This window comes from Camelus ferus, chromosome 3, assembly GCF_009834535.1.
Source record: "Camelus ferus isolate YT-003-E chromosome 3, BCGSAC_Cfer_1.0, whole genome shotgun sequence".
NCBI classification, from domain to species: Eukaryota; Metazoa; Chordata; class Mammalia; order Artiodactyla; family Camelidae; genus Camelus; species Camelus ferus.
In genome coordinates, this window is record NC_045698.1 from 50,962,070 (window position 1) to 50,989,333 (window position 27,264).

A 27,264-nucleotide genomic window follows, 5' to 3' on the forward strand; every position below is an offset into this window, starting at 1 on the left:
AGCTCTGGGTCAAAACCACAGTCTGTCACTTACTAGCTGAATGATCTTAGGCAGATTACTTAACTTCCCCAAGCCTCAGTTTCGTCATGTGTAAAATGGGGATGATAATAGTATTGGCCTCAAAGGGCTTTTAACTTTTTAATTGAATTAATTGTAGATTCACAAGAAGTTGCAAGAATAGGACTGTGAGGTCTCCTGTACCACTCACCTCACTTACCTAATGGGGACATTGTATGTAAATAATGCATTATCAAAACCAGGAAATTGATTGGCATGATACAATTAACTAGCCATTCTTACTCAAATTTCACTGGTTTTTGCATGCATTTTTTTTCTTATTAGTACTTTGTGTATAATTCTATGGTATTTTATCATATGTACAGATTTGTATAATCACCACTATAATCAAGATACATATGTGGATCAAATAAAATTATAAAGTGCTTAGCACAAGAGGTAGCATATAAAAGGAACTAACTAAATATTATTATTAGTTAGATGAAATAAGATGATCTTGCTGATTCAATGCTTTTTCATTTGATGAGGTAATTGGTTGGTTGACAGAAATAGTATTTTAGAAGCTAGAAGCAAGGCACTTTGTATTAATCATATTAACATTTTTTTCCTATATTTTATAATGCTTTGACATCTTCGGGTCTTGCAGACCTGGGGAGGGGCTGCTCCTCCTAGGGTTAACTAGTTCCTAGAGATAGTAAACAACTTGCCTGTGAGATTGTCTTCAGTATGCAAACCATACCCAGATATACCTCTTTTCATTGAGTTCCTGAAATAATTTTCCATCCATCCCTCCCCCACGCTCCACCCCCAACACCTATTCCTTGGCTATAAATCCCCCCTTGTTCTTGTATTTAGAGTTGAGTCCAATCTCCTTCCCCTATTGCAGTAGTCTTGGCAGCTACACCTATGGAAATAGTCCCAAATAAAGTCTTCTTACAAATGTCAGAATAATTTTTCTTTAACCCCAGGCTCAGTCTATTCCAGACAACACTAATGCACACTTTCCAGAATTAAGGGAGTCTTGTCAGGGTCTTTTTGATTGCCTAGGGTGAACAATGAGGGGGCCAAATGAAAGGGTACCCAATTTCTCCTAGTATTTCTTTGCCATTCCTTAGATGAAGAAGAGAAGGAAGCACATTCTTAGATGCAGTAAAATTGGTACCTGGAAAAACTTCATCAAAGAGTTACAATAATGACCATAATATCCCAGTAATCATTTCACTTATGCAACAAATTTAAATGAGGCTCCTAAGATGGGGCTATACTTTTCAGATAACTGACCTTGCCCCCCAGAGCCCTTTGCTTTTCTGATGGCAGTACTTAGCACGCTATGTCCCCATCACGTCTTGACTTAGCCTGTGATCCTCCAGGGCAGGGGTGGGGTGGGGTTAGGAGTAGCTCATAGGATCTGGATGATCAGAACCTACAGACAATATTTTGTCTCCTTGGATATACAACACCTGCCGGAAGTTAGTTCTTGCCTCTTGAAAATATCAATGCTTTCATTGCCACCTTCTGGTCAAAATGTGTTTTATGTTATTTCTGCAAGTCATTTGGTTTCAGTATAAAGGATTTGACAGAAGTTAAGTCCCTCTCAGATCAGCAGTCTCGCTTTCCCGGTAGCAATCAACATGTATAGAATATTATATAACTCTTGAGAAATTTTCCAAGGGTATGCATGCATGTATATGTCTGTTTATATCACATACACACGAATACTATTCTGAATCTGTAAAAAGGTATAAAGGCAGATAATTATAACTTAAAACTTAAAATTCTACAGTTATTAGATTGTCTTTTTTTTTCAGTTTACCAGGTGCTTTCATATTTGGTCATTCTATTAATTTGAGAAGCAAGTAGGGATGGAATGATTTTTTATAGTAGTCTCATAAGAAGACAGGGAATTATTGATTCCTTAAATTTCCTTACAGATGTTTGTCCAGTTAATCTTTTTAACCTTTCTAGAATGATTCTATATATACTTTTTTATTAGCAAGCCTACTTATGTATTTAAAATATAATTCTCTTTATTAAAGTGACATATACATTTTATGAAAACATATATTGGATGGAAAAAATGTGAATAATCAGCTAACAAATCCATATACATTAATGCCTCATGGACCACCTTTAATTGATGATGGTGCTAACTTGGGGTGAATAGATGGTGTGAGGTTAAGCATTCTGTCTCTGGAAGCAGATTGTCTGAATTTGAATCTTGGCTCTGACTCTTGCTGGCTGCACTATCTTTAAGCAAGTTACTTAATCTCTGGGCTATAATTGCCTTATCTGTAAGGTGGAGGTGATGTCCCTAATAGTACATATCTTGCAGGACTGTGATGAGAATTTTTAGTTAAACTAGCTAATATCTGCACAGTGCTTAAAACAGCAGCTAGCAGATAAATGAATGATCTTTGTAGAGTAATTAGAACAGTCTGGTACACAGCAAGTACTATATAAGTATTTTTAAGTGAAACAATAATAGAAAATAATAATTACTATCCACTGCAAACTTACCATGTACCAGGTTCTAAATTTAGCACTTTACACATATCATGGCTTTTTATACGATGAAGGTGAAGAAGTATAAGAATTTCAGCTGGGTGTGGAGAAGATAGGCTTGCCTGGTTTCCTTTGGCTTCCTTCCTTTATCATTACTCCAATTTTAGTGTTATACCCACCATTTTTTTCCTGGGTCTCCAGGGAAAGGAAATAAATAATGGTCAATTGACCAAAAGTAATATAGACCAATAAATCAGGACTACTGAAATGCTATGGCTCCCCAGATATTCTTGTGTGACATCAAACAGTAGGATCAGTTAGTAGAGAGTCTGCTACCCACCGGATTCAACATAAATTATGACCAGTGGAGTGTTCATTAAATATAGAATTGATGATATTTTAAAAGAAATTGGGTATAAGTCAGGTTTTAATTAATTGATAGGATTCCTCTGTTGTGGAATACAGGTTTCTCCCACTCTCTGCAAGCAGAGCATGCCTATGAAAGCTTTCATAAGTAGAAATCATGTAAAGTGAAGAAGCAATTACCATTCATTTATATGGAAAAATGTTTGAGTGATCCCAGATGCAATAAATAACCTGCCAAATCATACCAAATCATACATAAAACCTAAAATAACAAAAACCTATAGTAAAAGCAGGAGTGATATGATAAATACACAGGCTGGATGAAGTAGAAATAATGTATGTACAGCAGAGTTTCAATTATCAGAATAGGGAAGACAGCAAGCCCACCGGAAGGCTGAGAGGTAGGGATGATGGTGTGTTAGGCTGAGTCATGGGAGGTTGGGGTGGTGGGAGGTACAGAAGTGGTAGGAGAGAGAGGAAGAGGATCACATACTAACATCCCATCATCTAAATCCATCAGGGCAGGCAGGTCACTAACGTCTACACCTTCTGTGTCTGCCTGCCTTGATGTTGAGTTTTGTGGTCTGCAGTGGTTCATGCGGCTGATGTGAAAGATTTGAAATATGATAGTATGCATGACTGCTTGACCTCCTGCATTTTCCTATCATACAATTCTTCGTAGGCACTCAAAACACCCTGCAAACCTGCCCTAAACCAACGTGCCCTTTCAGAATTTAAGTCGTGCTTTTCTGCAGTCATCACAGCACTGTCATTCGTAGCAAAAGCCCACACGAATGCTTCACAGTTGGTTCCTGGATGACTCTTCACCGGTCAGGTTTTGGTCATGGAATGCCAAAACCTCTTCAACATCAGTTTTGTCAACTTCCACAAACAGAACCTCCTTAACTAAAGTCACTTTTGCTGTATTTATTGTTCTTGGTTCAAAGTCTTTAAAATCCTTCACTGCTTCGGGACAGTTTCCTCTAAATGCTACAATAAAACAAGAGTGCCTGGAAATAACTTAGAAAGAATGCCCAAGAATTTTTTTCAAAAAAGGTATTAAAACTCTATGACAGTACAAAAAAGAATGAATAAGTGGAGCCAAAAAAAAAAAAAAAGAATGTATGTGGATGAGATATCTTAAGATATCTTAACTAAGATATCTTAGTTAAGTTTTATGTTAATTCTTCCCAAATAAATCTATACATTCAATGGGATCTTAATAAAAATTCCATTGGATTGTTTAAGGAACTCAACAAACCCGTTCTAAAATTTACATGGAAAAATAGAGGTTTATGAATAAGTCAATTTTCAAAAATAAAAGCAGAGTGAGAACTTGCCCCACCAGATATGAAGATACACTATGAAACCAAAGTGATGAATATAGAAATGTTCTGGCTAGTAGACAAACAGAAGAAAGCAGAGAGCTCAGACAGAGACCCAGATACGGGAACTTGATAGATGCTAAATGTCTGTGGGAAAAATACATCTGAATCCCTCCAGTTAAAGTAGAGAACTAAATGTGAAGGTTAAAATTACAACATTATAAAAGAAAATATGACAGGGGTGGGGAAAGGCTTCACGAATAAGGTTCAAAAGCCCAAATCATAAAATATATAAAATAAAATGAGCGTAAATAAAATAAAGACTGATTTGACTCCATAAAAAGGATTAAGGATTTCTGTTCAATGAAAGACACCATAAATGAATTTAACAGATATGTGACAGACTGGGAGAAGACATCTGCAGTATCTAAAACTGATAAAAGATTACTATCTAGATTATAGACAGAACTGCAAAAGAATAGGAAAGAAATAAGAAAAAACTATACATAGGAAGTTCACAAAAGGGAAAGTCTAAATAGCCATTTCAACAAGTATATTAAATTCTCTGATAATCAAGAGAATTGCAAATTAAAACAACGATGAGATACCTCATCACGTTCATAGTGAAAAGTACTACAGGGACTAATATTAGGTATTGGAGAGTATGTGGAGGACACAGAACTCCTTGTCCACAGTTGGTGAGATGGCAAAGTTGTCCAGCCATTTTGAAAAGCAATCTAGCAGAACATGGTGAAATTAAATGTCTGCCCTATGAACCAGAGATCACGTGTCTTGCTATATATATCTCAGAGAAATGAATGCACAGGTCAAAAAAGTGGCATAACAAGATTTTTCATTTTGGCATCAATTGTGTTAATACAGAATTGGAGAAAAGTTAGATGTTGACAACTAGGGTAATGGATAAATAAAATGTGATATACATGTACCTTGGAATGCAATGTAGCACTTCGATGTATATACAGTAGTGTATACGAATTTTTAAAACATCTTTAGTGTGCAAAAAATAAACAGCATAAGATTTAAAACCAAATACTATTTATGTAAAAGAAATATGCAGGAAACATACTTGATAAGCATAGCTTTATATTTAAGGACATATATTAGACATGTGAGTGTAGGTGCTCATAGTGACAGAAAGGAGGTAATGGAGATACAGAGCAATGCTAAAACCAAAACCAAAATCAAAATGACAAAAAAGAGAACCAAAACCAGAAAAAGAGCCACCCGTGGGCTAATATTGATAATGTGTTGTGAACTAAGGAGTATGATTACAATCCAAGGTACCAAATAATAACTAAGAAAAACATTACAAAACAAAGTCAAATTGTGAAGAATATCAAGTAGTATGCTTTCCTAAGGCACTGGACCTGCCTACTATACTAAATATCCTTTGATCTGAAACATAGATGTAGCAAAGACTATTTACCTACTCAACATGGATTTTCTCTTTCTGCCATATTTATAGAACCCTTTATTATTAGAGAATATAATGTGTCCAGCTTAGAAAGCACACATACATACATAGTTCCCAGCCCCACTTGCAGCAAGAGTTGGGTATTGAAATATAAACAGAAGTCACTGGGTGGGGCTTTGGGAAAGTTTTCTTGTCCCTTGCCATATTGTACCATGAGTTGACCTAGAAGCTGGAAATAAGCTCTGTGAATAGCAGAGCAGGAAGATGGGGCCTGGGTCTCTAAAGACCTGGCAGAGCCACCATACTAGCTCCGGACAGCCCATCTCTTTAGTGTAGTAGAATAACCTCCTAATTTGTTTAATAAGCCACTGTAGAAGACTAAGTTCTGTTACTAGCATCTTAATGCAATGCCTATCTGATATACAAGGCTTTTTTTTTTTTCTCAAAAAAATTGTCATTTTTCTTCTAGACTAATGGTCATAGGTAAGCTATATAGACTTGTAGCATGATGAGGTCAGAATTTAGTATTAAATGGATTACCTTTAAGAGAAATCAAAGAAACATTGCTTCAAGTAACAGCTAATAACCTTATTGATTCATCCTATAATTAATGGTTAAACCTCGAAATTTCTCCTCTGTAAAATGAGCTAGGAAGGGCCCTCTACCTTAAGGTTACCTTACGGTGTTTATGGGATTCCTTAACTCCCAAAGGTGGAGAAAGTGGAAACTATAGCTTTTATTTGAAAAGATTTGGATAAATTCTTGATTAGAGTCATAATGCATAGGTAAGTCAGTTTTTTTTGTTTGTTTGTTTGTTTTTGTTTTTGGCAGTACTTGTCTATTCCACATTGGGGAGAACATACTGAGTCCTCTCACTATATATCCTTTCATGGCTAAACGATCACTGTCTCCTTGACTATAGGGTGTTTTGTGGAACGGTTCTGAAAGCCTAGGGAATAATGTGTGCAAAACATAGAAATCGCAGGTCTCCGCTGGAGAGCTCACTGAACTAGTAGGGGGGTGCACGGGACAATAAGCGCACAGAGCGGCTACTGAACTAGGCCATCAAACAGCATTCTCCCGTTCAAAAAATATTTAAGGATAACTGCTCTGTGGTAGGCGCTTTTCTGGGCCCTGGGAAAGACCAGCAAGGCAGCCGCCGACCTCTGTAGGTCTCAGGCCCAGCATTCCGAGCTCAGGCTCTAATTCTAAATGACCTTGGCTAAGGAAGGAAGTGTGTTCCAAGAAACCCTCCTCAGTTTAAAGGCTGGTGAACAAATGCCAGTTACCCGTAGACGAAACACCAAATAGGTCTACTGAAACAGAGAATCTTTTTCTCCTGCTTCCATAGAATATTGCTGCTTATTTTCCCTCCAGGGATGCTCCTCTCTGCAAGTCAGAGTAACTTGCTTTCTTTTCCTGGGTGTCTAAACTCACGGAATCGGCAGAATTACTAAATAAGCAGAAGACCAGAACACTGCGTTCCAGCCCTGGTTTAGCATTAATTCTATAAACCTTGGCAAATCATTTCTTGGAGATTCATGGTTCTCATCTGTAAAACGAGGAGCTTGGAAGTGAACTCTATGCAAAAAGTTTGCAAACGGTTTGAAAGTGAGCAAAACTAAAAAGCCTGAGACCAGAGAGCGCGCAGAAGACTCCTCCCCTTATTTCTCCCAGGCTACTGTAGGCGTTTTCACACACGCTCTGCACGGTCTCAAGCACCGCCCCCAGCCTCCAGCAGCTGGCCGGGGAGGTGCGCGTGTGCATCGTGCGGCCCTTCCCGCTTCCCGTCGCTTCCTTTTCCGTCTCGGCCCCGCCCACCGCCGGTGCCATCGTTTCCGGTTCAGCCTAGAGACGCGGATCTTTCTAGCCTCTGCTGCTCTGGGTCGCCTATTTCTCCAACGTTTCTGCGGCTCATTCAGTCGCTGGGGCAGGTAGTTACCAATAAAGTTTTGCTGTTTTAAAGCCGGGGGTTTTGAGCTGTTCTGATTTTCTGTCCCCTTGCTCGCTGCCTGCAGTCCTTTTCGGCTACAGGTAACAAGCTTCAGGGCGTCATGGCCAGAGGCCGCCGCGGCCGGTCGGATTTGAGGCCGTCTTTCGTGGCTTGCGCGCTCCCGTGGGCCCTGGGCCCGCCGGCGTCCGCCTCAGTCTGAGCACGTACCCTCCGCGCCCACGGGCCGCCTTGCACCGGACGCCATGGCCTCCGAGGCGCCGTCGCCTTCGTTGTCGCCGTCGCCACCTCCCTCCCCCGAGCCTGAACTGGCCCAATTGAGGCGGAAAGTGGAGAAGTTGGAACGCGAGCTGCGGAGCTGCAAGCGGCAAGTGAGGGAGATCGAGAAGCTGCTGCACCACACAGAGCGGCTGTACCAGAGCGCCGAGAGCAACAACCAGGAGCTCCGCACCCAGGTGCGCCTTCCGTCTCCAGCCCTAGGCAAAAGTCTGTGATAGCCTCGGGCCCAGAACTACTTTACAGGGTACCTGAAATAATTAAAAGTTCAGTATGATTGTTGTTCCAAATACATTTGGAACAGACCTAAAAGTCGGGTACTCAATTTAGATAAGTGCGTGAGCTGCAATTACTGCCAGCTTGTAGTACTTTAGTTTTCATTCTCACTCACTTGTAAAGTTCCATTGGCAGTACGCACAATTACAATATTTTTTCTAGGTATCTTTTGAGTTTGTTAAAGCGCTGAATTTCAGTCAGTCCCATTTATCACTCACTAGATGTGTAAACTGATACTGAGCCTTAGTTGCCCATAAGATGAGAATGCTAGGACCACACTGGTGAAGGTTAAATCAAATTAAATGTGGACAGACTTTTACAAGCTATTGAACGCTCCATATGTATAAGGTTGTTCTGGGCATTTATCTTGAGTTGTCTGGTGGAAGTAAGGAGTTAGAGACACTAAACAGCTAACTCCGTTTTCATAACATACAGTAAGGACAAATCTTTACACTTAGATTTTTAAAAACTTTTAAAAAGCAAAATATTTTTTCCAGCTTGATGTTTTTGGGCAGTTGTAATCTTTCCAGACAAGTTATTTCCACATAATTATTAATTTCAATTAAGCTGTTGTCTATCCTTTGAAATATATTAGTATATATCCTAAAACCAGATATGTAAGCTGAGCATTGAAGCATCATCAAACTTTATTATGCTTTGTTATCAAATAATCAATGAAAATAACTGCTGAGTTTCTGTGCCCCTTGTATAGAGTTATTAACATTATGACAGTATAGAAAATGTGTGTTTGTTTTTTCCACAACTATTTCTTGAGCATGTACAGTGCATAATGACTGTGCTAGGAGACTCCAAATACCATGGGGAAAGGAGAGCAAACTATGATAGCCTTAAAAAAAACCTCTTTTATGATTTTAAATTGTTAAAATATTGCTTACTATAAAGATCTTAAAAGAAAATGTTTTTGCTAATCTTTGAAGAGCAAGCATTTTGGTTATTAGTATTAATTTGATAGTAGTTTAGTATGAAAAACTGAGATGCATAGAAAGTCTTGAGTCTACTGATGATAGTAAAACTCCTTACTATCTTCCTTGTCAGCCTCCCCTGGTGCTGGGTGGAGTTTGGTTGTTAACTGCCACCCCTAATGACTAAGTAGTATTTTATCTGGAGCAGTAAAAATTTGACTTGAGAACTGAGAGTGATCTAGTGGGAAAATACAATATGTACAGGCTTTGGAGTCAAAAAAAAAAAAAAAAACAAAAAACCTTGTGCAAGTTACTTTATCTCTTTAGATTTCTGATATGTAAGTTGGAGATTAGGACAACTAATTTGTAAGGTGGTTTTAAGAATGAGATGTTATCCAAAGAACCAATACAGTGCCTAGCATGTGGCAGATATTAAATAAATGATCTTATTTATGGTAGTAGTGGTAGTAGCCAGAGCCAGGACCAGGGCAAGGCAATCAGTAGCCTAGGGTGAAAAGTTTAAGGGGGCATCTTTTTCAGGTACAGATCCTATATTTGCATGAAGTTGTGAGTTCCTTCTTAAATTTGTGCCCTTAGGTGTCTTGCTTACTTTACTGTAGTTCCAGCCCTGGTAGTAGCAGCAGATCTGATAGTTCTGTGAAGTGCATAGGAAATCCGTATATAATCAGTCTTACCACCTTTCTCTTTTTAGCTTTATGTACTGTTAAAGAAATATTTAAAAGTTTGTTTCTTAGTTAATTTTGTGCTTATGATAGATTTCATCTCACTCTGAGATTCTGTCTGGCTCAGGTGTTGATGAGGCTGCTCTTCATCTGTTTATAGATATTTTCCTGCCGTATTGCTCTGGCCTTGGCATTCACTGAGGCACAGGGAAGACCGGCGCCCCTTATGAGGCAGTCATCTCTATTTCCTTCTGCTGCAGTTATTTAGTTATTAGATTGTTATTTCAAGAAAAAATACATTAATGAGTGGCATTGTTTAAGTGAATGGGTAATTCTAGGTGGAGAACACTGAATTACACTAGGTAATCAACAGTTTAATTTTTCTTAGGGAGAACTGCTGACTGAATAAAATATTGGTATAAAGACATCCTTATTTGTTAGAAATTAAGGATCCCATTCACAAAGTCCTACTAATTTAGTCATTCTTACTTCTACAGGGGAATTTTGAGGTTTAGCAAGAGCATGTAAGAATAAAACCGTCTCCTGCAAATGTAAAAAGTGAAAGCCAGTTACAGCGTTTTGAGCTTTTCCGAAAAGGAAACTAGCTGCTATTGATACTTCTTCAAATTTTTACTAAGAAAAATAATTACTATAATTTCAGAGGAATGGTGTGTATATTGTTAGATTGTTGTATGGTTTAATTTTCCTAAGGCTTTATTTTCTTTCAGGTAGAAGAGCTCAGTAAAATACTCCATTGTGGAAGAAACGAGGATAGTAAAAAATCTGATGTAGAAGTACAAACAGAGAACCACCCTCCTTGGTCAAGCTCAGGTATTCAGCTTATAGTGAAGATAACCCTAATATTATTACATTCAAATCATGCTAACCTGGAGTTCCCTTTAGATTTAAAATATACATACTTCTAGATAAATAGGAGATCTGTTGCAGTGATGACTTTTCTCCGTATGATTTGGTATTTTCAGATAATCTGCTGTTTTAGTGGAAAAGTAGAAATGTATTGTCATTCCTATAAATACATAATAATGTTAACATGCTTTCTGTGTCACATTCAGTGAATAATTTTGCTGTGCTGTAAGCCACCTACTCTCATCTGGCCTTGCTTGTGACCAGGAGCATGTGTTTTCTTGTTGATGCATTCCACGTAGCATCTCTTCAGTGTCAGTCTCTTAGGCCCTTGTAAGAGTGATGAGCCTACAACCGTGGCCTCATCAGTGCCCTTACATTGTGAGGCAAAATAACTGAGCAGCTGAGTTTTAATTAATAAGGATCACAAAGAATGATCTTTCCCATTAAATTTTTCCTTTTATTCAGTATGCAGTTTAGCTAAACTGCTAAATAAAGCAATAGTATTAACATTTCATATCTGTATGATACTATGTTTTTTAAAAAAGTCAGCATCATAAGAGAAATTTTTCAGAAAAATCAAGCTTTGATGTGTCTATTCCACTGTCATTTGATGTTTAGCAATACTAAGGTATATGGTTAGAAGTTGTTAAGAGTTGCTATTTTTTTTATTTTTTTGGACAGAACACAGGCTATCTACTTGTTTTGTTTCTTTATTCTTGCTGTGGAAAATCCAAATCTCATTACCCTTTTTTTCTTTTTAGCTTGATAGCTAGGGTACTGAAGGTGACATTAGAATCAGAGAGAAATACTTCTGCAGATTTACTTGCACCATCCATTTTAATCTATTCAAATGTGTGTAATTATAAAAATATGATTTGTTTGCAATGTGTTGTTTTGTATTCAGTGCCAATGTTTTGGAATTAAGTCCTTTTTATATACAGTATTCTAATGTGATATCACTTCATTTCTTTTTGCTGCAGATTATTATTATCAGACATACTATAAAGATGTTACTCTTCCAAATAAAGTGTCTGAATTCTCAGTTCAGGAAGATCAGGATATCGAAGCTTCTACTTTTAATTCTGAAGGCCAGTCACACATAGAAAATGATGCTTATGCTGGTACTAATGTAACAGAAAATGTTAAATGTGGACAAGAGGACCATTTTGCCTCAGATTCACAGGTAATAGAATGCTTAACTTGAAACTGTTGATACTCAAGAACCTGTCCTTTGCTATTATTATGTAGAAAAATAGACAATTCTTTGGTTGATCACAACATGTATAAGGGTTGTATACATTCTGTGTGTAATTATACAGTGAATAACACAGTTTTTGAGAAACAAAAATTAGAACTTGTTCTTATGTGTAACTGTTTTCCTACTCTGTTGTGTTCCAAAAATGTATGATATACCACCAGCAATGTATGAGGGTTCCAGTTTCTCTGCATTCTCATAAACTTAAAGAAAATTTGTCAGTATGTTTTGACTTAAACAAAAAATTTAAACAACAGCCACAATACTACGTTCACACCAGTTTTTTTTTTTAATGCTTCCTTTATGTCAGATATCTTGTCACTGTTCAAACTTCCCAGAAGGTTTTATAAATTTGTTTCTACAGTTTGTTTGAATCAGGATACCAATAAGCTTCATACAGTGTAACTGCTTGATGTGTTGTATATCTCATATAATTTATGGCCTTCTCTATCTCTTTTCAAAATTTTTTCCCCTTGAACCGGTAATTATTGAAGAATCCAGATCATTTGTCTTAAAGACTATTTCAGTCTGTATTTCGTGGATTGCTTCCCTGTGGTATCAGGCATTTGTTTTTGGTATAATGGTCACTCACTCAATTTTAGTGTCTTCAAAACTGGGTCAGAATCAGTGGATCAGATTGTAATTGGTAGCCATCCCCTTCCATTGCAGAAATTGAGGTCTTATTATTCAATCTCTTTTAGGTCTGTTTAGTGTTTCAAGTTCTTTTAACTTCTGTTGACATGAGGAAGTTTTTGTCTATTTGACTTCATTTTGTCTTAACTAGGAGCCAGCATCTGCATTAGCAACAGAAGATACATCCTTAGAAGGTTCTTCATTAGCTGAAAGTTTGAGAGCTGCAGCAGAAGCTGCTGTATCACAGACTGGATTTAGTTATGATGAGAATACTGGATTGTATTTTGATCACAGCACTGGATTTTATTATGATTCTGTAAGTATCTCAGACCTATTAATACGTATGATTGTATTCTTAGTTGCTTGAATACCAAATATTAAAACCTGAATTAAGAAAAGCAGGAAGCTGCATTTAAAAATTATGTTTGATTCAAAACTATGTGATAAAGGTAAAGATTTATAAAATAGCTTGTGGAACTGCACTTTTGGATTTTTTAATTAAATAAGTTCATTGTGTTATTATAGATAAATATTTTAGAGAGGCCTAATAATCTTTTATATGTAAAGTAACATAAAAATGTTAAAGTATTTATTAATAAAAGCAGACAATTAACTACATCTTGTAAATTGTTTAAGAACCTAAACATTTTTTCATAGAATTTATAAGGAAGTAACACTGTTAATTCCAGGCTTGGGGTAAGATTTTTAAAAAATTGTCTCGAATACTTATGTCTTTATGAATCCATTTAAGGCCACAGACAGTGTTTTTCTTGAATTCACAATAGCATGTTTATTATTAGTCACTGTTTTCCTTTTTGTGGCTTTTAAACATTTCACTCTTTAAAGATCAATCTGTTAACAGTAAGAAGTAGGAAGTTAGTATGAAATCAGAAATGTGATGGACTACTGACTAGGACAGAACCAGAAAATAAAGTTCTTTATTCATCATATAGTGTTATGGCTGTTGAAGGTCTGGTACTTAATTGGAGTTTTTCAGGTTTTGATGACAAAGATGATGGAACTTAGATACCACATACGTCTATCTCAGTGGTCTAGGCGTGTGATCTGGTCCTCAGGAATTACAGAATGTAGTGCCCCAAAGTGGAGCAAATATCCACCATTCCATTTATTGAAACTATTGTTAACTAACCTAGCAAATATAATGATAATGGTAAATATCTTAGTTAGATAAGGAATTTCATTAGCTTGTCAGTTTGCATTAGGGATAGTGCTTTGTAAATACTTTGTTAAGAGGTAATTTTCTTCATAGGAGTATGCTAATTGACAATGCTAATTAATACCCAGAATATTAATGGTTAAACTCTTTTTACCAAGGAGAATAGCTATTACTTACTTGGTTTTTGGAAAATAAGGCATTTCCATGTGTCATTAGTCAATGTCATTCTCTCCTTTTTATAACTGTCCTCTTGACGTCTGTTTTGCAAATAGTTAATTACATTCTGCAGGTTATGTCTCAGTAAAGTAGGGACTTCTCATTGCTTTGCCATTTTTATTGTCCTAGTTTTCACTTTATTTTAATTAAATAAAAAATTTGTTAAATATTTGAAAATGTCTATATTTTGGACTGAAAGACGTAACATTAAAAAGATTTGGGTTGTAAAAATTCTGTTATCCTTGGAAATAAAGGTTAGAAAGCTTCCATTCAGTTTTTCAGTTAAGGGAAAGATAAGAATTCTTAATATTTTTCTAAGGGATCTACAACAGTCAGAAAAAATAAATTATTCTTTTTCAGGAAGTTTCAGTTGCTTAATCTCAGTATATTATAAGATGTTTCCAGATCTGATCTGTATGGATTACGATGTGAATAAGATATAGACTGTTCAGTTAAATCTTGGTTATAGAGTACTGGCCAGTATCTAATAAATGCAGATGAATGCTTAATTTTATTTTTCTAGTTTTTATCCATAATTTACCAAAATTCTATTTTGCATAGCTGCTTTACTTGTAAGTCTTACTTAGTTACTTAGTGTAGAATTAATTAAATAGTGAAGACAGTTTTTTTATTTCTTTATATAGTATGTTATGTATTGTTTATGAGCTTAATTTTCAAATTTTTCTTCAGGGCTTTGAGTCATGAATGTTAAAAGGCAAATCTTTGTTTCATGACATTAACAGTTTAGGGATTTATACTGGCAAACGATTATCATGTAATCATACAGAGAATGAGTCTGAAATTGCTTTTATATGGTCACCTTTTTTTGATGCATGCCTTGTTTTTCATAACTTCTAAAAGATTTCTTGTTGAACCATATGAAGCTACTGTTTCTTTAAGTAAAAAAATGGTCAAATATTGGCAGTTTCATGAGATTTAATTTAGTATTTAAGTGTATTCATTTTTCACACTAAGAAAATTAGAACAGGTATTGAATGGTAAAATGTTTTGGAAAATTACAAGCATTTTTCATTCTGTTTTCTTTATTATCTTCAGAAGATACTGGAGTTCTTAAAAGAAACATGTACTATGTATTTCTGAATATATTTGGTATTTTGTTAAGTTTAATTTTCTACTTTTATTTCATCTTACATCAATAGAACTTACTGTTTTCTTGATTTTGAAAGGAAAATCAGCTATATTATGATCCTTCCACGGGAATTTATTACTACTGTGATGTAGAAAGTGGTCGATACCAATTTCATTCTCGAGTAGATTTGCAGCCTTATCAGAGTTCTGGAACAAAACAAAATAAAGATAAAAAATTGAAGAAGAAAAGAAAGGATCCTGATTCTTCTACAGCAAATGAGGAAAAGGTAATGTCTTCATAATTTTTAAGATGTACATAATAGTGATATTATAATTAAGCCAAAATTTTTCAAGAAACTGAAAAATCATTTAGTAACTCTGTATTTCAAGCATCCTCATTACAATAAGATACCAGAACCTATGAGGCAGTAAGCTTTCACATGGGGCATACGTGGACTTTTCACAAATTCTCAGTCACTAGAAATAGAAAAAATTTCTTAAAGGTAGATTTAGGGCAAGATAAAATACTCTTGTGTTAAAGAATTTGGAAGAAGAATATTCAGACCCTCAACTGATAAGTTAATTTCAGTGCACAATTCACGGTAAAAGAAGAACATAGTTTGTTAGTAGATGTAGGTGAAAGTTCAACTTTTTTAGTTATGTTGAACAGTATCTTGCAGATGTTGGCAAACATTAAAAAAACCCATTGCTAGCAAATATAGGGTACATGCATATTTATAAGGAGTGTAAATTGATACCTTTTGGGAAAATAGATTGTATGAATACCATAAAAGTGTTCATATTATTTAATTGGAAAATCTTGTTTCTAGTAATTAATTTTTTTAAAAAATCCAAAGAAGAATTCCTTTGTATAGTTATATAGCAATATTTATAAGAACAGAAGAAAATTAAGGGTTCAGATGGCTGACAGTTATTGACTAAGAGGATGAAAGTACATTTAAACTTCCAGTTACAAAATAAATGAGTCACAGGGATGAAATGTACAGTGTGGTGACTATAGTGAATAATACCATAATATTTTGGTGTAGAAACAGATGGTAACTAGACTTGACATTGTGATCATTTTGTAATGTATAGAAATATCAAACCATTATATTGTGCACCAGGAACTAACATAGTGTTATAGGTCAGTTATACTTCAAAAACAAAGAAACTCATAGAAAAAGATACCAGATTTGTGGTTACTCTAGCTGTGAGTGGTGGGGAGGGGTAATTGGATGAAGGTAGTCAAAAGGTACAAACTTCCAGTTATAGGATAAGTAAGTACTAGGAATGTAGTATACAACATGATAAACGTAAATGAATACTGCTGTATGCTATATATGGAAGTTATTTAGAGAGTAAACCTAAGAGTTCTTGTCACGGAAAATTTTTTCTCTTTATTTTTTATCATTATGAGATGATGGATATTCACTAAACTAATTGCGGTAGTCATTTTTGATGTATGTCAAATCATTGTGCTGTACACCTTAAGCTTCTACAGTGCTATATGTCAGTTACTTATATCTTAATAAAAATGGAAGGAAAAAAGAAAATGATAGTACATTTAATTAAAAAAGCATCATTTAGGCCTTAAAATTGTAGTGCTTATAAAGACTGAGGGGAACTCTTTAAATGCTTATGTTACAATGTTAAATTTAAAGAAGGAAAATAAAATTTTATCAAGGCTTTTATTTCTACTCCTTAAACAGAATAAGGTTGGTGGTTTATAGGTAGGAAAGGAGGCTTATTTATTATATTGGCATTTCGTGAATTTTGGCAACTATTAAATACTTAACTTTTAATTTTTTTTGAAGTATAGTTATGTGCAATATTATGTTAGTTTTAGGTGTACTACTTAGTGATTTGACTTTTATATGTGTTATGAAATGATCACCATGGTAGGTATAGTAACCATCGTGTAGCCACATAAAAAGTTATTACAGTATTATTGACCATATTCCTTATGCTGTATATTACATTCCCATGGCTAATTTATTTTATAACTGAAGATTTGTACCTCCTAATCCCTTTTATCTCTTTTGCCTCCACCTCCAACTCCCTCCCCCTGGCAACCATGCATTTGTTCTCTATGAGTTTGTTTTCCTTTTGTTTTTTTGATTGCATATGCAGGTGAATTCATTAGGTATTTGTCTTTCTCTGTCTGACTTATTTCACTTAGCATAATACCCTCTAGGGTCATCCTTGTTGTTGCAGATGGTAAGATTTCGTTTTTTTAATAGCTGAGTAATACTCCATTGTGTGTATGTGTGTGTGTGTGTGTGTGTGTGTGTGTCTTTCTAGTGTAGGATCTCCCACGATGGGGAGCCCCACTGGGGGTTCAGATTCATTGCTCCTTGGGAAGGACTTCTGTCATTGTGATATTCTTTCCATTTTTTAATTTTTTGACAGGTTTTGATATTACTAATTAAGTAATCCAAAAACTTTATTGGCCTACAGCCTGATTAGAATATGCCAGATGAGAATCAATATTGCATAGAAAGTTGTACACAATTTTTTGCATAGGAAACTTTACCTCTGTACCATGAACATTTTATCCATCTGAAAAAATTTTCTGCATCCACTGCTAATACAGAACGCTTGATAATCTTGTCTTTTTTTAACCACCAGAGCACAGTTCACAGTGTGGAAGGGAGTACCCAGGGGTGTGGGTCTCTATGCCTCCTACCCATCTCATGTAGTTCCTTCTTTATGTCTTTAGTTTGGGAAATCTTTTCTAATGTTCAGGTTATTCTCGTAGATAGTTACTGTGTGAGTAGTTGTAATTTTGGTTTGTTTATGGGAGGAGGTGGGTTCAGGGTCTTCCTACTTTGCCATCTTGGCTACCTCCCCTATTCTTGAAATTTTATCTCAATTCTCTATTTGATTTGCTTTTATTTCTCTATTATTTTCACTGACAATACCTGGGCATTGAAGAGTATGTAACTAAAATACTAAAGGTGATTTTTTGCTTTAAAACCTGTTTTAATGACTCATATCTGTTACCAGTGGTTGAACTGTTAGGAAGGATACATTATGGAACTATTTTTCTCTAACAAAGAAAAGAACACATTGAGGTCTTCAAATGACTGTTCCTGACAAGCTAGAGAATGAAATTTGAAAGTGTTCTGTGAGATTTTGGTCCAGCTTAGCTCCTATAATTGTTCATCTTTACCATCCTTCTTCAAAAATATGTTAAATTCAGGACAGGGACTTAAGAAAATACCTGATGGAATTTTGAGAAGTCCCCAAGGATTCTCAGACGTAGCTGTGAAACGTGGGCAGAGACTGGTTAGGACATCCTTATCTTTTTCTTTAGTTTTAAGATATTTTTGAACCTTACTTTTTAGAAGCATAGAGTATGTGGAAGAAAGGAGGTAGGGTGAGGAGACTGGAATAAGTAACTTGAAATATGTGTATGTACCTAAATGCCTACATGAAGGCCCTAGGCCTCTTATATTTTAATGAATATTTATCTAATGTTCTAGACTGACAGATAGTTTTTAAAAAGTAACACCTCTTGCAATTTCACTTATTTTTCCTCTGCATGTGTTGTTCTGTAGGCAGTAATAATAAAATATACAAGATTGGAAACTGCTTTTTTTAAAAGGTATATTTAGATAGGGAAATTTTTTGGCTGTAATTCACAATGGCTTTAAAGTTCCTCTGAGTTTTTTAGTTCTTGCCCTTGTTCTTGTCCTTGGTGAGTTTGTGTTGCTGAAAGTACATCCAGTTTATCACACTGTCTGAGTGTTTAGCCAGTCTCCAAACTGAATTTATACTGCTATTAAAAATATGTGTTTAAGATGCTCTCTTATTTTATAAAATAATAGAACATATGAATATACTTGATCATGTTGCTCTGAGGCAGAAAGAAAATTCAGAGTGTGCTCTACACCAGAGGAAAATAACTTTCTTCTAAGCTTAAAGTAATAGATTTGTTCATTTGTCCTAAGGCATGCCCAATAAGCATGTGTAATAAATTATAAAAGGCTTATGCCAGATACGTTAGAATCTTGGAATAAAAGATGTAACTGATTCAGCTGTACTTTTGGTGTATTGTCAGACCAACTCTATAAAGTATTAAATTTTAGCAAAGCTTCAGTTCTGCTACATTAGGTATATTTGGATCTTTAAATCCCTGCCTTAATTAAAGCCACTTTTATGTTATGTATGTTGACTTGATAATTAATTCAAAGTTCAAAAAGAAAATTTAGGTTTAGTTGTATTCTCTAGGCCTGCATTGTTCAGTCAGCTACATGTGGCTATTGAATGCTTGAAATACAGCTGGTCCTAATTAAGATATTTTGTAAGTGTAAACTACACTCAGTTATGAAGACTTAGTACAGAAAATCCATGTAAAATATTTCATTAATAATTTTATATTGATTAAATATTAATTTATGTATATAATTATATTTTATAAATACTGGGTTAGATAAAATAATACAGTGAATTACCTGCTTCATTTTACCTTTGTAATGTGCCTACTAGAAAATTTTAGAGTACAAATATAGCTTGCATTATATTTTTATTGGACAGCATTGATCTAGGCTGTCACATAGTCCAAGCAATATGTGATAAGGTACTAGACAGAAACAGTTAAGATATTGAGAATAGATAATTGGGATAAATTGTAAACATAGTCTATAGCACTTGGTAATTGGTGTTTAAGGGCACCAATGTTGTGTTTAAGGTCATGTCAGACTTTTGATTTGGGTAAATGGATGGTAGCATCATTAAATGAGAAAGGGAACATGAGAGGAAGAGGCAGTAGAGATAATAGCTATTGTTATTTCACTGTACATACATTTTCACTAACTCATTGTAACATTTAACATTAAACATTATATGATGGTCATGTTTAAGATTATTCTCTCTTCTTCCCACCTCTTTCCAGAATTTGAATTCAGAAGATCAAAAAACATCCAGTATTGACCATATAAGCTGTATTGAAGGAGAAGATTTTGCAAATGTGAAAAAGAAGGCCAAAATAAATATTCATTACAAAAACAGCTCCCCCGTGTTTACTGTTCCAGTTAGCACAAAGACTACAGAATCTCCTCTTAATGAAAACATTTATAATTCGGCTTCATTTAAAGATAAGAAAATCACAGACACTGATAGCGAGCCAGAAGAAGGTGAAATAACAGACTCTCAGACTGAGGACAGTTACGATGAAGACACTACCAGTGAAGACAATGTAACTGCAGAAGATACTGAAGATGAAGGTGAGTCAATCACCATTGTTTAGTTTTACATATATAACCCAGTCTAGTCATTATAAAAGTGCAACATAGTTACAAATGTTAGTGACCCATATCTGCCAAAAAGTGAGCTGATTGTTTTAGTTTAGTACTTGGACCTTTCAGTGCATTGGATGGTCTAATCAGTAGAACACAAGTTACCTACTTTCTAATCCTAAAATGTGTATTAAGTCTATTTTAGTGGATTAGATATTTGTCATCTACTTTTGTAATTGAAGGAGGGAAAGCAAATTGCCTTTAGGAGTAGTCCATAAATTCAGCTACATAGATATTATGGCAAATTTAATTTATTTTATTTGATGATATAGAGACATACTTTTAAAACCCAGGATTTCGTATTGGTGTGTATAAGCTTATTCTGTTGTTAAGGAATGTCTGTCAAATTTTTTTTTAAGGGCAGACTCAGTTTTTCTTACTTAGTATAACAATGCTTTTTGGGGGCATTTTCAAATTCTAAGACCTTGAGAGAGAGTTGATTATTTTACAGTGTGGTAGATGTTAATATCTTTAGGTTGAGCATTTTCTTACTTACTGTCTTACTCACTGTTTATGTCATTAGCAGAATTCAAGAAGGTTGTTTTAAACAGAAAAGAGTTTTGATCAGTATGTTTTATTTTATGGATGACTTAGCCTTCTCATCCCTAGACATTTCTAATTTTTTCCATATCATTTGAATTAATATTTACCCATATGTTTCTTTGGCAGATGAAGAAAAGATTTGGCCCCCATGTATTAGAGTAATTGTTATTAGATCACCTGTATTGCAGACAGGATCACTTTTTATTATTACAGCTGTAAACCCTGCTACAATTGGAAGGTAAAAATGTTTAATATTATTTTTGTGTATTTGTCTTATTCCAGTGGTTTGTACTTTTTTTGAGCAGTTAATAATTTTTTTTTATTTCATTTTCACTTTTTAATTACATTTTTTATTTGGGTTTTTTTGGGGGGGTTAATTAAGTTATTTATTTACTTATTTATTTTTTAATGAGGTTACTGGGGATTGAACCCAGGACTTCATGCATGCTAAGCATGTGCTTTACCACTGAGCTATACCTTCTCCCTTTGAACAGTTAATCATTAAATGTGCATGGTACTTGTTCAGTAGCCAAAAGATAACACCCACATCCCTCTCTCTGCCACACAGAAAATACTACTGACACTTAACCTTTTGCTACTTGCTTTTGGAAGTCAGTTGGAGATATTGGAGATATCATTGTCCCCATTGGTGATACCATCTACAGAGATTTTGTTATTTTCTTACTTTTCATACTGCCCTTTTTAGGTTTAAATTACTTATTCCCAGTATTGGCCTTCTCTGATTCTTCTCCTTTACCCCTTTGTAAATCATAACCAGCTTGGTAGAGAGGTAGGTTTTAATCATGATAGAATAATTTCCTTTCTTCCCAACTGGAAAGATAATGTATTGTTAATTCAGATTCCATATGCTATCTTAATTTTGAATTCTTGGAGAATAGTATACTCCTCTTACATGTAGTAATAGAAGTGGAAACATAGTCAATAGATCTGGAATAAATGATTGACATTAGTAAAAAGGATATTTTATCCCATTGGATGTTTATTAGCCTCTGACAGGTGTACCAAAGAATGAAAGTAATTTGGAACCTCCTTTTAAATAGGAAATTTAGAGTAGGATTATGGAAGCCAGATTTAGTGTGGTAGAGAGACTTGCAGTTTAATGTTATCTTTTTTTTTTTTTTCCTTTAAAAAAGTTTTTTTTATTGAAGTGTAGTCAGTTTACAATGTTAGCTTCAGGTGTACAGCAAAATGGTTCAATTATACATATACATACATATATATATATTTTCGGTTTCTTTTTCATTATGGCTCATTATAAGAAATTGAATATAGTTCCCCATGCTTTACAGTAAGTCCTTGTTGTTTATCCACTTCACATATAGTAATGTGTATCTGTCAGTCCCAAACTCCCAATCTATCCCTCCCTTCTTTCCTCCCTGGCAACCACAGTTTGTTTTCTATGTCTGTGAGTCTATTTCTAACATTATCTTTTAAAACAAAAAAAAATTATCTTTTAAAAAAATTCTTTCTGTGTCACTGTAAGTGCACCATTTATATATGCTTCAGAAATTATTAAAGACGTTTTACTTAACTCTGCAGGGAAAAAGATATGGAGCATACTCTCCGAATTCCTGAAGTTGGTGTCAGTAAGGTAAGCTCTTTGAATTTTCATATAGAGCCCCGTAATGTGATTTTTATAAATCATTATTATGGCAGAAAGCTGAGGGATTTTGCCATTAAAAAGAAAGGTTAATAGTATGGTAATGGAACTGTAAGCAATGCAGATTTGTTTATTCCACTGCTTGAGAAAATAAAAATTCTTTATCACAATTTGGATGAACTAAATTATGTTTAATTTTTAACAGTCTGGGGCAGGAGTAGAAAGTGTGTATTAATTTAAGTATTAAGGTAATACTCATTTAACAAATATTTATTGAGTGAAATACATATGCTAGATATTATGGCAGTTCAAAAATAAATCAGTCCTGGATTCAGGCTACTATAGTGCTTGGTTACTTTGAGTCCAGAGTATTTTACAATTCAGGAACAGTCTGTCTTCTACCATCCAGGGCTCTCCATTTTATTTCTTTTCCTAGTTGAATCTCTAATGGTTTCAGGAAAAAGAAGAATTGGGTTTTCCAAAATAAATTATAAAAACAGAGTTGCAGCTTAAGTTATAAATAGAAAAAAACTAAAGGTTTAGCTGCCAAAACTCTGGATACTTCATACTTACCTTATTTCCTTATTATATTTTCTGTAATTTTACCCATTCCTTTTATGACTGTTATCTTTTGCCTTTTTCTTTTTTGGCCTTTCATCATCCCCATTTTGTTTCTATTAAAAAGACTCTAAAATGGTTCTAAAATACATATTGTGATTTTTTTGGCTTTTGGGGATGGAACCTGTTTCCTCTTACTAGTTTGAAAGTCTATTTTTACTTTGTTTCGACTCATTTAGAGGGAAGGAAATCCTCATAATCTTAACTCTGACTGAATTATCTTACTTTTTTAAAACTTTCCTATGACCCTTGATTCTTCTGCATCCAAAGAAAACCCAGTCTGTAACTTAAATAGGAAATTTCTCCACACCAGTCTAAAATATAGGTAGTTCTCTGGTGTCATTTCTGTTTTTTCTTTCTTTTAAACAAACATATGGTGGGGTAGATAATTTGTTAGCTGTGTGAAATCAGTTTGACAATATATTATTACACATACCCAGGTATAGCAAAAAATTAAATTAACCCTCTACACACACACTTAATATTATGGGAAAGACAAACAAATTTTTAACCAGTGAATAGGAGAGGATCTTCTAAGTTTAAAAAAAACTGGGGGATGTGGGTGGGAATCACAGAAGACAAGGTAATTTTGAATAATTTAAGCCTGAAGTTCTTTATATATTAAGAAACAAATTTAAAAGGCAAACTAGGACAGTCAAGACAGATTTGACAAAATAAATCTCCTTTATATTTTAAAAGCTCATGCAAATTTAGTTTTCAAACCCACTGTGACACCAAAAGATGAATGAGTGAAGAACATAAATAAGCAGTTCACAGTAGAGGAAATATGGTTAACATTTGAAAATCATTCAGTATTTATAGTAATTTAAGAAATACAAGTGAAACCAAGATGTCAGTTTTTACTCGTTATATTAAATAAATGATATTTATTAAATATCATTCCTGTTGAGGGCATAATTTAGAACAGCTCTTTGGAGTAAATCCTTTGATACAGTTGTTATTCTAAACAACCCAATTGAAAAAAAATGTATGGTGGACATGAAGAGAAAATTGACAGAAGAGGAAATCCAAATGGCTAATATAAAAAAAGGTTTCAGCCTCAGCAGTAATCAGAAAAATGCAAATTATAATTACAGTGATGAGATTTCATTTCATATCCATTAGGCTTTTAAAAATGAAAAATTCTGACAATACCAAGTGTTGGTTAAGACTATATAGTGTAACTAAGAATTTTTACAGACTGTTGTTGGGAATATAAATTGGTACAACCACTTTGGAAAATCATATGGCCTTTTCTAATAAAGTTTAAGGCTTTCATGTCCTATGGCTTAGCAATTTCATTCCTAAGTGTATACCTCAGAGAAACACTTGGCATGTCCACAAGAAGGATGCATGTACAAGAATGTTCATAGAAGCATTTAAAAAAATAGTAAAACCTTAGAAGAAACCTAGATGTTGTCATCAGAAGTATATGTAGATTATGGTACTACAATACGATGTGTTACCATTCAGCAAAATAGCACAGCTGTGTGCAGCAGCTGGGTATACCTCACAACATCATGTTAAGTCAAAGAAGCAAAATAAATGAAATATATTCTGTAGTATACATTTGTCAGAATTCATCAAGCTGTACATTTAGACCCATGAATTTCCTGTCTATAAATTACATCTCAATACAAAATTCACATAGTTTGTTTTCCACTTATATCAAATTCCAAACTAGACAAAATAAACATCTTTTATGGATACATACATATGTGGTAAAAGCATAAAGAGTTGCATCATGATTAAAATAAACATCAAACCTCTGAAAGAAAGGGTGAGGGATAGACAGAGTGAGGTACACATTGATGAATAATAATTCATTTTCTTTTAAGTATCTGAGGCAAATATGGCAAAATTTATTAAAGCTGTGTTATGGGTAGACAGGTTCAATATATTTTGTGTGTTCGAAACATTTTGTAATACCTTTATGGAATCCTTTAAACAGCTTTATTGAGGTACAGTTTATATACCATATACGGTTTACCTATTTAAAGTGCATAACTCAGAGGTTTTTAGTTTATTCACAGTTATACAACTGTCACTACAATCAGTTTTAGGACATTTTCATCACCATGAAAAAAAAAATCATACTTAATAGTAGTCTCTCCCTGTTTCCTCCTAACCCCCGTAGCTCTAGGCAACCACCAGTCTACTTCCTGTGTCTATGGATTTGCCTGTTCTGCACATTTCATATAAATCAAATCATACAGTATGTATTCTTTTGTAACTAACTTTTTCATTTAGCATGTCTTCAGGATTCGCCCATGTTGTAGCATGCATCAGTACTTCACTTCTTTTTACTGCCAAATAATGTTCTGTTGTTCAGATGTAGTCTATTTTGTTTATCTGTTCATCAATTGATGGATATTTGAATTGTTCCAAATTTTTGGTTATTAAGAATAATGCTGCTGTGCACATCCTTGTACAAGTTTTTGTTTGGATATATGTTTTCATTTCTCTTGATATCAACCTTGGAGTAGAATTGTTGAGTCATATGGTAACTCTCTAACCTTTTGAGGAACTGTCAGATCCCCCCAACCCCCAAAGGCAGCTGCACAGTTCTACATTCCCACCAACAGTGTATTGTTTATGAAAATTTTTTAAATTTTATTATTTTTTTAATTTTTTGTGTTGGGGGAGGTAATAGGTTTATCTATTTATTTATTACTTTTGGTGGAGATGCCAGGGATTGAACCTGGGACCTCATGCATGCTAGGCGTGCTCTCTACCACTGAGCTATACCCTCCCTGCTGTGAAATTTTAAAGTAAATATTTCTGCAACTTTTTATCCAGTATAAGCAGACACATTGAACATATGCCCAATATATGTGAGGCACTGTATTATGTACTAAGTGGTAAGCAAATTGTAAACTACTGTAAGCAATAATTGTAGTACAGTGACATTTACATATGCAGTAGCATCATATATGCAGTAACTGCATATAAGTGTTATATAAACAAAGTGCTGTGGAACAGAAGGGAGTGATTAGTCCTGAGTACTGGAATCTGGAAAACTCTGAGAAGATGACCTTGAATGCCTCAGATCACCTTTTGTATTAAGAAGAATTTTTAATGACATGGAGAAATACTTAGGTGAAAAAATTATTTCAGATTGTATGTATTGTATAATTTCAACTATATTATACAAGTAGAAAAGGTAGGGCACACACTAAATTATTAATGATAATTATAGGTGGAATTATAGGTAACCTTTTCTCCTATAGCCCTCACATTTCTACCAAAAGCATTGTAATACTTTTGTATTCAGAAACAAGTGTGTTAAAAATAGTAAAAGTTGAATTATCGGAGATTAAAATCTATTGCATCCTATCATAGAGAAATTCTTAATCTGTGGTTTAAAAAAATATATAATACTTTATAATTACCTGGTTTCTTTTTTTAAGTTTCATGCAGAAATTTATTTTGACCATGACTTACAAAGTTATGTCCTTGTGGATCAAGGCAGTCAAAATGGTACAATTGTTAATGGAAAACAGATTCTTCAGGTGAGTGTATAGTAATTAAATACTTGCACATTATTTTAAAAAACTGAACTGAAACTTTTTATCCCTGAGGGCCATAGTTATTATACATATTGTTTAGTTCAGATTGGTGTTCAAGCCCAAATGTGTTATGTGGAAGAGAATTCTAGAAAGGGCTAAAAAAAGTATACATTAAGTGAGTACTAGACTGTTGAGTTTTGACTTCTAATTACATATCTACCCCTTATTTTTAGAGATAAATGCATTTTAAAGTGATTCAGAGTAAAAGTTCTTATTGCAATGTTAGGGGCCGTTTTTGTGTGTGTGGCTTTTTTAAAACTTTTAATGGAAATGTTAAACGGGAAACTCCTTGAAGACAGGAACTTTGTTCAGGTAACTTCTATCTCCAACATGTGGCAAAGTGCTTAGCACGTAATAAGATAATGTATGGAATGGAAGGAGGGAAGTCTTATTCTTACTCTGTAAGAATTTTAAAAACCCTGAATTAACCAGAGAAAAGAAGAGGGGGAAAGGGAAATATGATGCACTTATTCTCTTAACACTTTATCTTTTTGACTATGATGAGTACTTATTTTGGTAACAGGTTGTTTGAAGTTTGGATTGGGTATTTCTCTGATGGGATTGGGCATGGAGATAGGGAGATAAGTAGATTGTGATAATATAAAAATTAAAAGTTAC

At 34.5% G+C, this 27,264-nt stretch overlaps 1 protein-coding gene across 2 annotated transcripts in view; it reads left to right on the forward strand.

The window, feature by feature from the left end:
• The first annotated feature begins 7,439 nt into the window (after positions 1-7,439).
• Positions 7,440-27,264, forward strand: part of AGGF1 (angiogenic factor with G-patch and FHA domains 1) — a 29,709-nt gene continuing 9,884 nt past the window's right edge. Inside the window, exons 1-10 of one of the 2 annotated variants that reach the window (XM_032474617.1) lie at positions 7,440-7,580; positions 7,665-8,052; positions 10,484-10,586; positions 11,603-11,805; positions 12,662-12,826; positions 15,091-15,279; positions 19,893-20,223; positions 20,965-21,076; positions 22,399-22,450; positions 26,488-26,589. In XM_032474617.1, the coding sequence (XP_032330508.1) occupies positions 7,843-8,052; positions 10,484-10,586; positions 11,603-11,805; positions 12,662-12,826; positions 15,091-15,279; positions 19,893-20,223; positions 20,965-21,076; positions 22,399-22,450; positions 26,488-26,589 (1,467 nt within the window). In that variant the 5' untranslated portion in view covers positions 7,440-7,580; positions 7,665-7,842. Of the gene's footprint in view, positions 8,053-10,483; positions 10,587-11,602; positions 11,806-12,661; positions 12,827-15,090; positions 15,280-19,892; positions 20,224-20,964; positions 21,077-22,398; positions 22,451-26,487; positions 26,590-27,264 lie in introns of both variants that reach the window. The other variant, XM_032474610.1, reaches the window with a different exon arrangement.